Source organism: Equus asinus, chromosome 14 (assembly GCF_041296235.1).
Source record: "Equus asinus isolate D_3611 breed Donkey chromosome 14, EquAss-T2T_v2, whole genome shotgun sequence".
Classification (NCBI taxonomy): Eukaryota; Metazoa; Chordata; class Mammalia; order Perissodactyla; family Equidae; genus Equus; species Equus asinus.
The window spans coordinates 5,426,691-5,438,407 of NC_091803.1; the positions used below are offsets into that span (position 1 = coordinate 5,426,691).

The window sequence follows — 11,717 nt, forward strand, 5'->3', positions numbered from 1 at the left end:
TACTCCCATGTTCATTGCAGTATTATTCACCATAGCCAACGTATGAAAACAAGCTCTGTCGACAGATGAATGAATAAACAAAGTGTAGAATGTTATTAGCCGTGAGAAAGAAGGAAATCTTGTCATTTGTGACAACAGAGATGAACCTAGCAGGCATTATGTTAAGTGAAATAAGCCAGACGGAAAGACAAATATTGATGGTATCACTTGTATGTGGAATCTTAAAAAAAAAAAAAAGTTGAACTCATAGAAACAGAGAGTAGAGTGATAGTTGCCAGGGGCTGGGGGGTGGGGGAAGTAGAGAGAGGCTGGTACAGGGTACACACTTTCAGTTACAAGATGAATAAGGTCTATATAAGGTGACTATAGTTGGTAACACTGCATGTATAATTGAAATTTGCTAAGAGAGTAGAATTAAGCGTTTTCACCAAAAAAAAAAAAAAAAAAAAGGTAACTATGTTAGGTAATGGATGTGTTTCTTAACTTGGTGGAATTCTTTCACAATGCATATGTATGTAAAATCACCACATTGTACACTTTAAATAGATCTCAATTTTATATGTCAATTATACCTCAATAAAGCTGAAAAAAAGAAAAAATTTGTGGACTCAAAATTCCAAGGGAATGAGATGTATGACAGGCACGTTTTTGGTAGAAGGGAGCATATTTCTAGGTAGAACATCACGGTTCCAGGGTGGGAGGTTCTGGACCCCTTCTCACATGGTATTCTGTCTCCCAGCTCACAAGAACAGTGGGTTTCCAGATGGCAGGACTATTGGAGTCACCGTCTTGCTCGCATGGTCTAGCAGAGTCCTGCCTTAAAGGACACAGTGTATGTGTGCTGAATGGATGAATTATGGAGGGAGGGGCCAGGGAGGGTGAAGAGACAGACATTGGAGATTGACTTTCCTGCTTTAGAGTTCTGTTTGCTGCAGGCTGTGAGCTCAGGTCGCAGGCTGATTTGACATTCTAGTGAGTTCTTTCCTCCCTATACCCAGCTCAGTACTGAGCTCCAAGAGGAAGCTGCTGGGTCAAGGTTCGGGTGTTCTATACACCTCTAAGGCCATCCGTACATAAGGGCCACTTCATCCCGCTCTGTTGGCAGAGATAACAGACCCATGAGTCAAGTACTGAGCTTTTCTCTGTTGATTTAGAGCCTAGAGACTCTGTGTCATTCAGAGGTGACTTTCATCCTGAGGGTGCATATCTCTCCTGCACTTAAAATTGTCTTCGATCTCCATCTTCTCCCGTGATCACCTGTAAAGGATCTTCAAAAACATGTGATTCTTTTTATTAACAAATGAAAAAGCTGGAGCAAATTCTGTAACTCAGGATTCAGTCGGAGAACCAGAACCAGCAGAAAAAATACATATATGTATGTATATTATATATAAATAATGTCATTTTTATGTATTAATGGCAAGTATTATGCAATTATTTAATCATGTAATATATACAGTCGTATATCTATATATCTGTATATATTACAGGCATTATGCACTTTTGAGAGCTGGTTCAACAGACTATGAGGCTGTTGCCTTCATCCGATGCTGAAGCTGGAAGTCTGTAGCGCAGGGAGGCAGGAAGGGAAGATGGATGTGAAGAGGAGGAGAGTGAGGACAAGCTGGAACCCATAAGGATAGACTGGAACTCATGTCAGTCTCCCACTGCCCCCAGCTCTGATGATGGCGGGGGGGGGGGTCCTCCAGGAAAAGCTGGTGTCCTTTGTCACAGAAGCAAACACACGCCTGAAGCTGGGAGCTGAGGGAGGACCCCACACCAAGGAGGGGAACCCACGGATAAGCTACCTTCACACCCACCTCCGGAGCATAAATACTATGGCTGCTGCTTCACTCCTACTCTCCGAATGTCTGGCAAAATGTCTCTTGTGGCCCACCCTAACTGGACACCTACAGCCTAAGCCAGTTGACATATTACAAAGCCACCGGAGGATAATGCCAAGAGCTGATAAAGTGAGGCTGTTGGCACACAGGTGTTTGTTATGTATCTGCATAGTCTCATCTGTAGGAAATACTTTATAATTTCAAAATAGTTTAAGGTGTGACTTCATTTGCATTCGTTGTACAACTCCTAAAAAAACAATGTCAAAATCCGCCCCCTACCAAAGAAAGTTGACTTTTCGAACCCGGTCGAACCGTTATGTAAATAAATAGCCTTTCCAGTGAATAAATTAACAGGCCAGGTGGAAACGATCCTGGTGATTCCAATTTCATCTGTCTTCTTAAGTGTTTGAAAAGTAATACCATACCTTAACATCAGCAGAAGAGATATAAGATAGGTTTTTGCTTGAAATTGGATTCTCGAGTACTCATTACGTAAAATTAAACTGCAGCCGTTACACAGAATTCACCATGTAGCTCGTAAACCTGAACAAATGTTTCACGTCTTCACTGTTTTGTTACACTTTGTTTTTGAGCTGGAAAGAACTGCCGGGAAAACTTATACATCAAAAAAAAATTGTATAAATATTTCATAACAGGCAGATGCTGAAGCGAAATACTCAATAGTTTGAAGTATTTTAGTAATTCTTACTAGCCTCAGCAATTAAGCACATTCACGAAGCTGGCTTTGAGATGACATTCCGTTAAATTATAAACTACCAAATTATTGGTATTGTCACGTATGATGCAATCTAGGCCCTTATCTCAAAGTCAAAATATGTCATTCCACTGCTGAGAACACGCTCTCTTGAGATAGGTTGATTGGGTAATTTCTCCTTTCTTTTTCATTTTCTGTAGCTGCTATGCTCCACTCCAGTCTTATCTCATTGTTCTATAATCCTACCAGCTGGAGATAACTTCTGTTGACCTTTTGCTATATATGCTTTCACTCTTTTTTCTGTGAGGTTCATATTGAGTAGGACCCGTTTAAAAATGAATCACTTTGTATGATATTTATAAGACAAGTAAACTTGGGTAATTTTTGAAAGCATTTTTTATTTTCAAATTATGCGTACCACCAAAGATTTGGAAATGCTAATATTTCTACAAAACTTAAACTTAGAAAAACAACCCCCAAAATAAAAAATGCTAATTAACAAATATGTTCAAATGCCCAGAGTTATCCCCATTCAGAGGTGGAATACCCATCCCCCCCAAAACACCCAGAATCCAAACATAATTAAAAATTGGTATGAGTAAAGACAAGATTATTGTGTTTCATTTAAGCAAACCATCTGACGTTTTTTGAGTGTTAAATACAGAGAGATGGCTCCTTTTGATTGCTAGTTATTATCTACCGACAGAGACTCTGAAATTAAGTTGCTAAGGCTGAGTTGGAAAGAACTAAAAAATAATGTATTTGAAATGGGCAAAAATAATTTGAATCGTACTTTTGAAGCTATAGGATGAACAACATTCATGAATAACCGACCATCATTCTATGATGAAAATTTCTGGCAATTTATCCTTTTGTATACGTCCATCTTCTAAGCAATTTCCCCAAGACAGTCAGGACGTCACTACGAGCCAACAGCACATTTTCCCTAGGTGCCGTGTATAACCCCTCCAGTGGTCATTCCTATAAAGATGCTCTCCTGAGTGACAGAAAAGAAATAAGAGAATCCCATGATCTTTACCTAGACCGGGGTGAAGTTGCCTTTGCTGCTCCAGTGGGTGATGGATTGCTTAGTCGATTAAAAGCTTGGACCCATTATTCTAAAAGCATTATTACTCATGGTCTTCCTCCGAGGCATATGGTGGCCAGAGGCCCGTGGAAAGAGGGCTACAGGATTTCTTTGAGTTATTAAGAGGGCGCACTTTCGAACTCTGTTGAGATGAAGAACCCCTTCGCTGGGAAAGCCTAGTGGAAAGAATTGAGAATAACGGAAGGATCAGAGTATCCGTGTGTGGTGTGGAGGTGAAGGCAGCCTGTGGATTGCTTTAAGAATCAAGGCTCTCAGGTTATCGGTACCGGTCAGGAAGGCCCTTTTGCTGTCCGTATTTTAAGGGATTCACAGATGTATCTGGGAGACATTCTCATACACCAAGGAAAGCTAGAATTGGGGAGGAGCTAGCCCAATTCCTGGCAGGAAGGTGGGGATATGAGGAGAGAATGGAGTGCGGGTGTGTGCAGGGAGAGGCGACAAGAGAGACAGCCGCGAAATAACACAGTTCCAATCTTTGGCCCTCCCCAAAGAGTTCATTTTCAAGCTGTATTTCCCCATTTTGACTGATTTGAAAACAACCTTTATGGGTTTTGTCCCAATATTACTCAAGATTCTTCTTCAAACTGATACACTTTCGTCTAATACGCCCTTTAGCCTCATTCTAAAGCATTGATGTTGAAATCAAGTGTTTGTGCTTTTACTTTTTCTGACGTGCATTAAAATAAATACATGGTTATCAAAATATGTTAATCCCTGTCCCCGTAAAGTCATCTTGAGGCCCCCTTGTAGCGTAGTACACGCCCCATGCTTTGAAAAGCTGGTCCCACACAGCCCTCCAATGAACAGGGGTTCAAAGTCGCTAAGCTACTTAGTGTGATGGAAGCAACCCCGGAGATGCCAGGGCCCTGTGGGCTTCTGCACTGGGTGACAAGTGCGAGCTTTTATGCAGGCTCCCAGGGAAACACCTCAGTTCCTCTCAGTACTCCTCAACAGCCAGGGTCAGCCAGAGAAGACAGCTTCAACCTGCCACCTGGAAATCAGCCTAATGAGAATTTCCTGGCTTGAGATTGCCCCACCCTAATGAAAACCCTGTAACAGGACCCCGAGTCTCGCCTCGGATGTTAGGGCAATTCTCGGTATAATCGGCTCAGGTGGTATCAAATAAGAGCCAGGAAAATAGAGGCTGAGACAGGGGAGAGGGAGTCCAAGGGAGACGGGGTCAGAGCAGGCGAGCCTCTGATAGCTTGTTTCTTCTTAGAAGAAAGCTTGAAAATGGGTCTGTTTGTGCTCAACTAGCATGTCAAGTCTCCTTAGCTTTAGAGACACTGTAGTCTCACACTTTCCCCCCCTATTTTATATGATTTGTTTTTACTTAAGTCTCTGTTATGGCAATCTAACATCCAGTAGCAGAAAACACATAAGCGAGAGTGATTTTATGCTGGCTAAAATCTCTTCATATTTATTTCAGGCTCAGATAATTTGCTGAGAAAATCGTAGCCTGACAATGCCATTTATTGGTGACGTTTTTTTTTGAACCTGTTTTCTCTGCTCTCTCATGCATAACACGAGCGTGGCTCGCTGAGTGCTTGATAGGACCAGAAATCTTTCTAAAAGCCCTGGGTCTCCAGATTGCTCTCATCCTGCCACCTTGCTGAGAACAAAACACAGCCACACATCAGCAGATGATGAGAAACGCGTCTTTATTGGGTGAATTTTAAAGGCATTGTCTGCTGAGGGCTGTACAGATGTCATCAGGACATACCCACCACCAAAAGGTCATCAATGACGGTTCTTATCACCTCACAAAAACAACGAGCCAACTGCAGAAGCATTGCAGGGGAAATTAATAAATAAATTAGGGGGAGAGAATGGGGTTTCCCATTCCTGGGGTTTGGGAGGCCTTCCAGCTGATTCTCTCTATCTCCATAGTCTGGGGTCTTTAAGAATGCACCATTTCCTGGAATTCTAGAACAGAAGAGGTGAGAACAGAGTCATTGGAGATGGCTCAGTTCTTTACAGACACGCTATGGCCCGTGAGAGTTCTGAAGGGGAAAGGAAATTGAGCAAATTGTCAGATGATGGGCATGGCCCTATCAAAGGGCACAAAGAAAGAAAAATGCATCACTGACTGTGGGTCCAGATAGTCTACGGTGTTTCATCTTACTGCATAATCTGATTTAACGAACATCTTTAGTTTTGCAATAGAGCCCTTGTATTAGAACTTGTCAGCCCATTTTTCTCTGACGATGAGTGAATTTGGTGTGATGGCCCATCATGACCTGTGATCATTCAATTTTTGGTAAATTTCAGACAGAAAGGGGAGGTTTCCTGCTATTCTGTACCTACATTTTGTGTATTTAGGAAAGTTTTAATAAGGTGGGACTTTGAACTAACTTTCTCTATTGAACCCTAATCCTACCCCCAAAAGTTTATGTTACCAAAATAAAGATAATAATATTATTAATAGTAATACATGGATGCTACAGGTTGGAATTGAAAACTAGGAATTCACTTTAATTTATTTAAGCTTTGCCTGTTTGGAAGTCTTTCATGGTTAAGTTTAAATAAACCCATCTCCCCATACCTAAACTATTTTTCTGAGCTATTTATAGAACCTACATTAACTCCAATGTAGTAAATTATAGTGATATCATTTCGAATAGGTTTTAAAAATAAGGATCTAAAGTAGCAGTTTTTAATTTCAAATTGGTACCACCATAAGGATCACACATAAGTCCTTCTGAGTTGGTGTGCACCAAGTAGCTAAAAAGCATGTAGGCAAATGACAAAATCAGATGAAAATAATCCTACAGCCATGCGATTCAGCTAACGTTTGCATATAGGGCTCGGTACACAGAAGACTCCATAAATGGTGGTTGACTTATTTGTTGTCTAATATTGTCCATTTGATGGGCTAATGTCCAATGGAACATATTTGTTTAAACCCTTGGAAGTTAAGGGGTTTTCCTTCTCAAGTCAATAGATGCTGGTATGAGATGCGTTTGAGAATTTCACTCTTTCCCTTAGTCAGAAGGGCTCAAATCCCAGGGGTGGAAATTCCTTACGTTATTTTCAAGGTGCATTAGGGTGACTTGTAGATAATTGGCCAGGCAACTATCTAGTTCCTAGTCAGGTGAAGGATATTTTCTGGTTCATATACAGTGACCAGCGAGACCAGCTTCTATGGTATATCCCCAGGCATCACGCCCGAGTCTTTACACATGTCATTTGCATCCTCACTTTAGTCCTATTTTGCAGGTAAGAAGACTAAGGCTTAGCCAGGTTAAGCAAGAGGGATTTTGACCCATATCTGTCTGCTCTCAGGGCCCAACCCCCCAGATGCTCCCTGAGCTAACGTCTTTTATGCTATGTACAAGCGTGTACATACCATCAGCCCCAATTTTTCCGTCGCCATCATTATCTGCAGCCGCCATCAAGGACTTGGTTTCTGACTCAGTCAGTTCTCTAGCACCACTCTCAAACTTCTGGAGGAAAAACCTACAGGATGATAAAGATTGACGGGAATTTTCTGAAAGACCGCACATCTCTGTGCTCAACCTTTCTTTTTCTCTTGAAGCAAGACATCTGTTCCCAGAAATTGCCATAATCGTTCAAGGTCTTAGCAAGCAAAGGTTTCCTTTATTATACAAACTAATGGTGGGCATTTTGTTTTCAGAGGTTTTTTTCAGAATTTTGTTGATAACTCCAATTGCCAAAGAAAAACCATAGAACTAATGAGTTTTTGCATATACAGTTTTTGGAGCCCATATTTAGGGCTTCACGTGGGTAGATGTGTGGCCAACTGACTTGTACTCTTCCCTTTCATGAGGCTCTCCCGAATGCCCAGCATCAAGGCTGGCCACTGAAGAGATACTGAGCAAATTGGCCTCCACTGCACCCCGGCCCCACTAACGATGTTGGGAGTGCCAGACAGGCTCAGGACGAAGCTTACTTAAGCTCCTCTTCATCCAGGTATCCGCTCTGGTCGTTGTCTATGAACCGAAAAACGTCCTTCACCTGACTAGCCGACATCTTGGAGAGGCCCGATGTCTGGAAGAATTTTTGGGGTTCAAAAGTATCTGGGTCTGAAGAACAGAGAATGCGTTATTCTGATGCTCATTGGATCACATTCTGTATTTGGGCCAAGGTGCTGAGACACAGGTTATTAAAAATACTTTTCATAATATCATTGAGCTACAGAGATGCTCTATTTAAAAATTTTTTCAGAAGACAAAGAAGGATGTGACTGGTCTGAGATTTTGAGGCAGCCAAGACTGGCTGGCTCTGTGATATCATCTCTTGGCCCCTCCTCGGCCTTCCCTCTCCACTTGACTGTCCATCTCTACTTCTCTTTCCTCCTCTCCTCTGTGCCTCCCCCCTGCCCCTCTTACAGGCTGTGTATCTAAGACTCCAGCATCCCTGGTCTAATTATGGGGGGAAATGCAATCATTGGATTCAAACAAGCTACATGGCATCCACTGATGTCTTTTTTCACTTTTAGTAAGTTTCCTTTGCCTTACAGAAATGTAATCACATGCTCAGATCTCATATTCCTGTAATTTTAGTTTTTTAGTTAACAACAGTTTTGTTCTCTGATCCCAGGAATTTTCAGCAACGTTCACATTTTAATTTTTGTGGCTTTGCTGGAGGTGTGAATATATGAGCGATCCCCACCCCTACCTCCTTTGCCCTTTACCTTGGCACTCCTGCAAGGCTGCTGCAATGTCATCAGCACTGAGGACGTCTGTGATGCTCATTTTCCACCTGTTCACACAGAATAAAGGAGACGTGGTAAAGGGCAAGCAGGAACATGCACATCTGGGGGACCACACCCTCCCGGGCCTCCTGAAACTGGGTGTTAGTCAAGCATTTTTAAAATGTGATAAGCGCCATATTGTATTAAGTGATGGGACAGAATATCCGAATAAAAACCAAATACTGCAAAGATCCCCGCCCCCTTTGTCTCAATGTCCTCTCCTGAAAATACTCCAAACATGAAATTAAAAAAATATAACCTAAAGAACAATTTGACTGTGTTTTCCCATTAAAAATTTACATTTACATCATCGATCACTTACATAGGCATCTGCAAACCGTTCAGAAGTAAACCATGTTACAAATGCAATAGCATTTTCCTAGCCAGCCAGAGAAATACAATGTTGCAACTTCCACCTGGCAAAGGATTGAGCTTGGGCTCCTTACAGACCTTCAGTGGAAGAGATGCTACCTGTCCCGAAGGATGGGAATTGGAGACGTGAAAAGCCCACCTACCAGAGATCAAAATCCTTCCAGGCGTCAACTCCAAGGGAAAAGAGAAATCTGAGCACGGAATGCACAAGCCTAATATGGATGCATGTAGGAAAGAAGAGTCAGGGGTCTGGGAGGTCCACCGGCTACTCACCGTTTTAGATTTTCCCCCAAGAAGAATCTGGAAAAAGAGTTGAAGGAACAAAATACAGATGTGGTTCTGCTGCCTTACTAACCTACCTTATATAGGATTGAAAAAGTGATAGTAAGAACCTCTTAGATTTCCTTTTCGAGGATCAAGTGGACATAGCTCGAATGTCTTGTCTTACTAATTAAACCTCTTTTTTTTTTTTTCTATCTGTATCTCAAGGGAATGTGGGTGGGAATAGCCAATTTTTAAAAACAAACCTCAAACAAACTTTAACTAAGGTTTCAATTCTGCAAACGAACCCTGCAGGAGAAGCATGGGGAAGACATTAGAAGATCTTGTGAGACAAGACAGTGGCTGAAATGAAGTGAACACATAGAGGGGTGCCCTGCAAACTCAAAAGGCCTCCCCAGGGGCCGGCCCGGTGGCGCAGCGGTTAAGTTTGCACGTTCTGCTTTGGCGGCCTGGGGTTCGTTGGTTCGGATCCCGGGTGCGGACATGGCACCGCTTGGCAAGCCATGCTGTGGCAGGCATCCCACATATAAAGTAGAGGAAGATGGGCACGGATGTTAGCTCAGGGCCAGTCTTCCTCAGCAAAAAGAGGAGGATTGGCAGCAGATGTTAGCTCAGGGCTAATCTTCCTCAAAAAGAAAAAAAAAAGGGCTCCCCAGATAGTAGTAGCTCCCGTCTGAGCCACGTCTGTCGCCAGCCTCTGAAACTGTGCTTGTGTGAGTCTGACCTCAGTCCAGCGTGGACAGACTCAAAGTCAGTGTCAGATGGTCACACAGTCCTTGTCCAGACAAGGGGATGGCACTGGTTAGACAAAGTCTTGACTTTGATATTTCCCTGCCAGCTCCTAAATTGCATGCGCCAAAAAGGCTGGAAGGAGGAAAAGAACCAATCACTCCCAATGCTACAGCTAAAATTTGCAGAAAAAATATGAGACCAGGACTTGCGACTTTGTGGGGTTTTTTGTCTTTTTTTTTTTTTTTTTTTTTTAGCTTTCAGCAAACATTTATTGAGTCTCTATATGGCCAGCACTGTGCTAGACTCTTTTTTCTTTTAAAATTGTGGTAAAAAAACCACATAGCAGAAAATTTACCATCTTAATCATTTTTAAGTGTACATCCACTATAGCAGCGTTACCTATATGCACACGGTCTACAATAGATATCTAGATCTGTTGCATCTTGCAAAGCTGAACTCTGCACCCGGGGAAGAGGAACTGCCCCAACCTCCTCCCCTCAGCCCCTGGCAAACACCGTTCTATTTTCTGTCTCCAGGAGTTAAAGTACTTGAGAGGCCTCTTCTAAGTAGAATCTTGCAGCCTTTGTCCTTTTGTGAGTGGCTTATTTCGCTTGGCATGATCTCCTCAAGGTTCGTCTGTGTGGTAGGGTGTGTCAGAATTTTCTTCTTTTTCAAGACTGCATTCAAGTCTCTGAAAAGTCAAGAGCAGATCCCGTGTTGCATTCAGAAATATTCAGAGGCTTAGAAGGAGACAGTCCAGGAGCTCTAGAGAGGGGTCTCAGAGCAGTGGCTTGTTCTTAGAATAAAGACAAAAGTCCTTGTCGTGACCTTGAAGGCCCAGCGTGAACTGGCCCCTGCAGACTGCTCCAGCCTCGTCTCACCGTCCTCCCATCCTTCCTCCAGCCCCTTTGCACTGTTTACTTTGCCTAGAACGCTCTTCTCCTTCCTCTCATCCTAGGTATCTCCTATGCAGCCTTTACATCTCTGCTCAAGCATCACTTCTTCCAGGAAGCCTTCCTTGACTCCCAGACTAGGTCAGACCCCCCACTGCACAGGCGGTTGAACCTCTGTGCTTCTCCCTTATAGAAAAATCACAGCAGCACTGTGCCACTTCCTGTGACTGATTAAATAGTGTCCCTCTGCCCCCCGGACAGTAAGACCCATGATGGCAGGTTCACGGTCTGTGATTGCTCAATTCTGTATCCCCAGTGTGGACGTAAATGAAGACCAACCAAATGAGATCAGGCAAAGGCTGTTTATTCAGAGCCTCCTACCGCGAGGGCATCGCCCACCGCCACTTGTGTTGGCAGTGACTCAAAGGCAGCCAGAAGAGCAGGAAAGCTCTAGAGTTTAAGAAGGGCTGGCTTCAGCTGTGCCCTGATGGGAGGCTGGCCTGGGGAAGCTGGAGGCAGGTTAATTAGAAGGAGGCATCCCCTGTGATTGCTTGGGGGAGCATATTTGCTGTCTTCTTGGTTGGTCCAAAATTGGAAGCGAGGCCAAACATTAGGGAAGCTGTCAGTTATAATCGAGTCCTGGCCATTTGGGGCCGAGTGTTATCGGAGTTGTTGTTTGGCATCCCTGATTACTTCTAGAGATAGTGGTCTGACTTCCTACAAGCCTGACTTAGAGATGGCAGCCTGGCTTCCTGGGCCAGTTGCTGCAGAGTGGGTCAGAGTTCTGTTTTTACATATGAGCCACTTTTAGATTTAGTCTCACTAGCACCTTCCTTGTCACATTGTAACTATTCAGTAAATACACTCGTGGAATGAATGACCTTGAGCGGATCTCTTACCCTGAGCCTCAATGTGCCCCTTTTAAAGTGGAGATAATAAACAACCTACTCTATAGGGCTATTGACAAGTAATCCGTGTGAAATGAATGAGCCATCAATGGTGGCCATCACTGTTGCTGTTATTTGCCGTACAGCCTTTTCAAAAACAAAGATAT

At 43.1% G+C, this 11,717-nt stretch overlaps 1 protein-coding gene across 1 annotated transcript; it reads right to left on the minus strand.

Annotated features, from left to right (window-relative positions):
* Window positions 1–5,567: 5,567 nt before the first annotated feature.
* On the minus strand, window positions 5,568–8,385 carry OCM (oncomodulin). The gene is made up of 4 exons (XM_014856047.3): window positions 8,325–8,385; window positions 7,581–7,713; window positions 7,017–7,126; window positions 5,568–5,593 (listed from the first exon to the last, which is right to left on the minus strand). The coding sequence occupies exons 1-4, from the start codon at window positions 8,383–8,385 to the stop codon at window positions 5,568–5,570; spliced, it is 330 nt and encodes a 109-aa protein (XP_014711533.1).
* Between the last annotated feature and the right edge of the window lie 3,332 nt (window positions 8,386–11,717).

Coding starts and splice junctions, on each gene's coding strand:
- OCM (XM_014856047.3), bottom strand. CDS start 8,385: ATGAGCATCACAGACGTCCTCAGTGCTGATGACATTGCAGCAGCCTTG. Junction 7,714..8,324: donor AGCCTTGCAGGAGTGCCAAG/GTAAAGGGCAAA, acceptor TCTGTTCTTCAG/ACCCAGATACTTTTGAACCC. Junction 5,594..7,016: donor CGGAAAAATTGGGGCTGATG/GTATGTACACGC, acceptor CTTCTGTTCTAG/AATTCCAGGAAATGGTGCAT.